This window comes from Trypanosoma theileri (assembly GCF_002087225.1).
Source record: "Trypanosoma theileri isolate Edinburgh chromosome Unknown TM35_Tth_70_V1, whole genome shotgun sequence".
NCBI lineage: Eukaryota > Euglenozoa > Kinetoplastea > Trypanosomatida > Trypanosomatidae > Trypanosoma > Trypanosoma theileri.
In genome coordinates, this window is record NW_021639912.1 from 44,044 (window position 1) to 47,127 (window position 3,084).

The 3,084-nt window shown below is 38.2% G+C and overlaps 1 protein-coding gene across 1 annotated transcript; it reads left to right on the plus strand.

The window, feature by feature from the left end:
• Window positions 1–652: 652 nt before the first annotated feature.
• Window positions 653–2,464, plus strand: TM35_000701130 (putative surface protease GP63; the record flags this gene model as incomplete). The annotated part of the gene is made up of 1 exon (XM_029031201.1): window positions 653–2,464. One exon carries the CDS (start codon window positions 653–655, stop codon window positions 2,462–2,464), a length of 1,812 nt encoding a protein of 603 aa, XP_028877515.1.
• Window positions 2,465–3,084: the final 620 nt, after the last annotated feature.

A 3,084-nucleotide genomic window follows, 5' to 3' on the forward strand; every position in this document is an offset into this window, starting at 1 on the left:
GCATCCCCATGAGTCTTATCTTTACCCATATATGCACATACCTGCAATAATAATAAACATTCTTGCTTATCACGGCCTTTTTGACTGTGCACGCATATCTGCATACATCGCAGCCAGTTGGTCGTTCTTTTCTTTTTTTTTCTTTTTACTTGCTTGGCTGTGTTATTCGCAGCATTGGAAAACAAAAATTCTCGTAATTGTTAATGGTATATGGAGTTTATTTTGCTTTCTGTTATTGGAAAAAAAAAATGGTTTATAAATATTTCTATGCTTTCTGGTGTCCCACTGTTTGTTGATGCATATGTGTGAACGTAATGGTAGGACTGAACATCATTAAACAGTGTATATGGACACAGATACTTGGGTTTTAAAATACTGAATTACTTCTTTTTTTATTGGGATTTCTTTGGTAAATGAGTGTGTGCTCTCAAGAAAGAAGATTCACATTCCTGCAGTTAAAGCAGCATGGTTGTTTTCTTTTCTTTATCTCTCTCTTTCCCTTTGTGTGTGATGACCAACATGACGTTATATTGTACCCAACATATCTGTTTCTCTTTTTTTCTTTCTCTCATTTCTGCTTTCTATTTTTGACACAGCTATACACAAACAAACCCACACACACTCTTGCAAGTAAGCATTCAAGAAGATCCACATGCGTCGTCTGTTGTGCACTGCACTGCTCTTGCTGTGTTGTGCCTACGGGTGCATTGCAGCTGTTGTGCAGCCGCTACCGCAGACAGGACGGGATCTCTTGGATGGGTTCATCTTTTTTCCCGTTTCTCAAGCTGTGAATGGTGAAGAGAGGTGGTACCCACTCCGTATCGGTGTTTTTCCTGACGGGGTGAACGATGTGTTAAATTACTGCAATGGTAAGAAAACTCTCACTCCGATTTTTGGGGGACTGAGTTTTAGAGAGTCGGATTATAAACGGTTTTGCAAAGAGTTTCGGTTTACCAATGAGATGGGGAAACTTATTGTTGAAAAGATTCTCCCTGCAGCTGTAAAGTTGCATACTGATCGCCTTAGTGTCGAACGATCGTCGTGGAAATTGTTGGTTCCGCGGTTGTTCTCACAGTCTTTTTTTCCTGAATGTATAGATGCTATAATTCCAGAAAAACACCATACAGTAGGTATTGGAAATATTGATTTTGCACTCTATGTAGGACTAAGTAAGTTCATGACTTCTGCGGTTGTTTGTTCTGAAGATGTGAATAAGCGTCCGACATCTGGTTTGATAAGTTTTTATCCAAAAGACATTGTCGACACAAGACACTTTATTCGCATAACTGCGCATGAGATTGCTCATGCTCTCGGTTTTGAACTCAATCGTATGAAAGATCTTCAAATGATAGTGCAGAGAACAGTGAATGGAGTGAATGTTCCAGAGGTGCGGTCTGAGACTGTAGTTGCGAAGGTGAAGGAACATTTTGGCTGTGATAATGCCACTGGCATCTATATGGAGAGTGAGCACCTGCAGTTTAGCTCTCATTTGGAGCGGAGACTTGCAAAGGATGAGTTGATGAGTACGTACAGTGAAGAACCATCTGGTATGTACTATACATCACTTACACTCGCAATATTTAATGATATGAAATTTTACAAGGCTAACTTCAGCATGGCAGAGACAATGAGTTGGGGAAGCAATGCTGGATGTGAGTTTCTTACAGGGGAATGTATACAAGAGAATATCATTAAATATCCCAATACATTTTGTACTGAATCCCGTGTATCGCTGCAATGTACATCTGATCGTCTTTCTCTTGGAAGGTGTACATCGAGTAATTTCCCTCAGGACTATCCTGAGGATTATCGAAACTTTAAGAATAACACTTTCACCTATTTGTACGGTGAATTGACAGATGGATGTCCCATCATAAGGACGCTTGAAGAAACAACATGTCAGAGCGGTGATCTGGAGTTAATGCCTGGAAGCATTCTGGGGAAAGAATCACGGTGTCTACAAGGTAATGAACTGATACAAAAAGAATCGGCTCAAACTTTCTTGCCCATTGGTGACATTTGTGCCAATGTAAAGTGTGAGGATGGCAAAGTTAAGGTACAATATAAGGGGAATGATAAATGGCATGAATGCCCTGATGGTGGCAAGATTGAAAATTTGGAAGGCTCAGAGTTCCAAAGTGGAAGCATCTTGTGTCCCAAGTACGCGGAGATGTGTACTGATTTTCCCCAAATCAGTGAACTCCGCATTGAAAGTAATGAAGCTGCCGATATTGAAATTCTCCAAGGTTACGTTATTGGAAGAGATTTACATGACATAAGTGGTGAAGAGAATAAAACGGCAAATAATAATAACATGAGTAATCACACAGTAGTAGGAAATATCACATGTACGGTGGGAAATTGCAACAAACATACAGCTGGGGAGGGTGCTAACAAGAGTATTGTGACCTCATATTTTGGAGCTGTGCTACTTCTTCTCTTTATTGCAGCTGTGATGATGTAATCATGAGATTTATGCATAAAATGTAATTCAAGTGTCTCTATGTAATTTTCTTTTTTCTTTTTTTTTCACATATATACATATATACATATATATACATATTACGGTCCAATTGACCAATCTTTTTTTCTTATTTGCTTCACGTAATTGTTTATTCCGTTGGAGATCAAATTCTTCTGGGTAATAATCGATTATTAGATGATGCAACGATTGTGCTTTTGAGCAAATATTAATTCATATATTTATATTCCTTTCTTGGGGGCGAATCCCTCATTCCCTCCTTGTTTCAGGGCGTTAATTTTGACATACTTGCCAACTGACGGAGAAAAAATTGAAATTATCATGTCAGTTATACATATAAGTTTTTATATTTTACAAAAGGAAACCACTAAAATAATTTTGTTTTTCCATTGGAATAAAAGTTAAATGAAATGTGAGAAAGCACCATTGTGATATCTACTTTTCTTGAGTCTGTTGACCCTTTCACCGCAGCCCTTCTTTCCTGATAAACCTTTACATTTTTTTGGATTCTATAAAAGGAAAAATGACTATTACTTTGATGTTGTGCCCCACCTCTTTTTTTTCCCCTCCTCTCCATCTCTTCCTTTCTCTCTTTTTTCTTT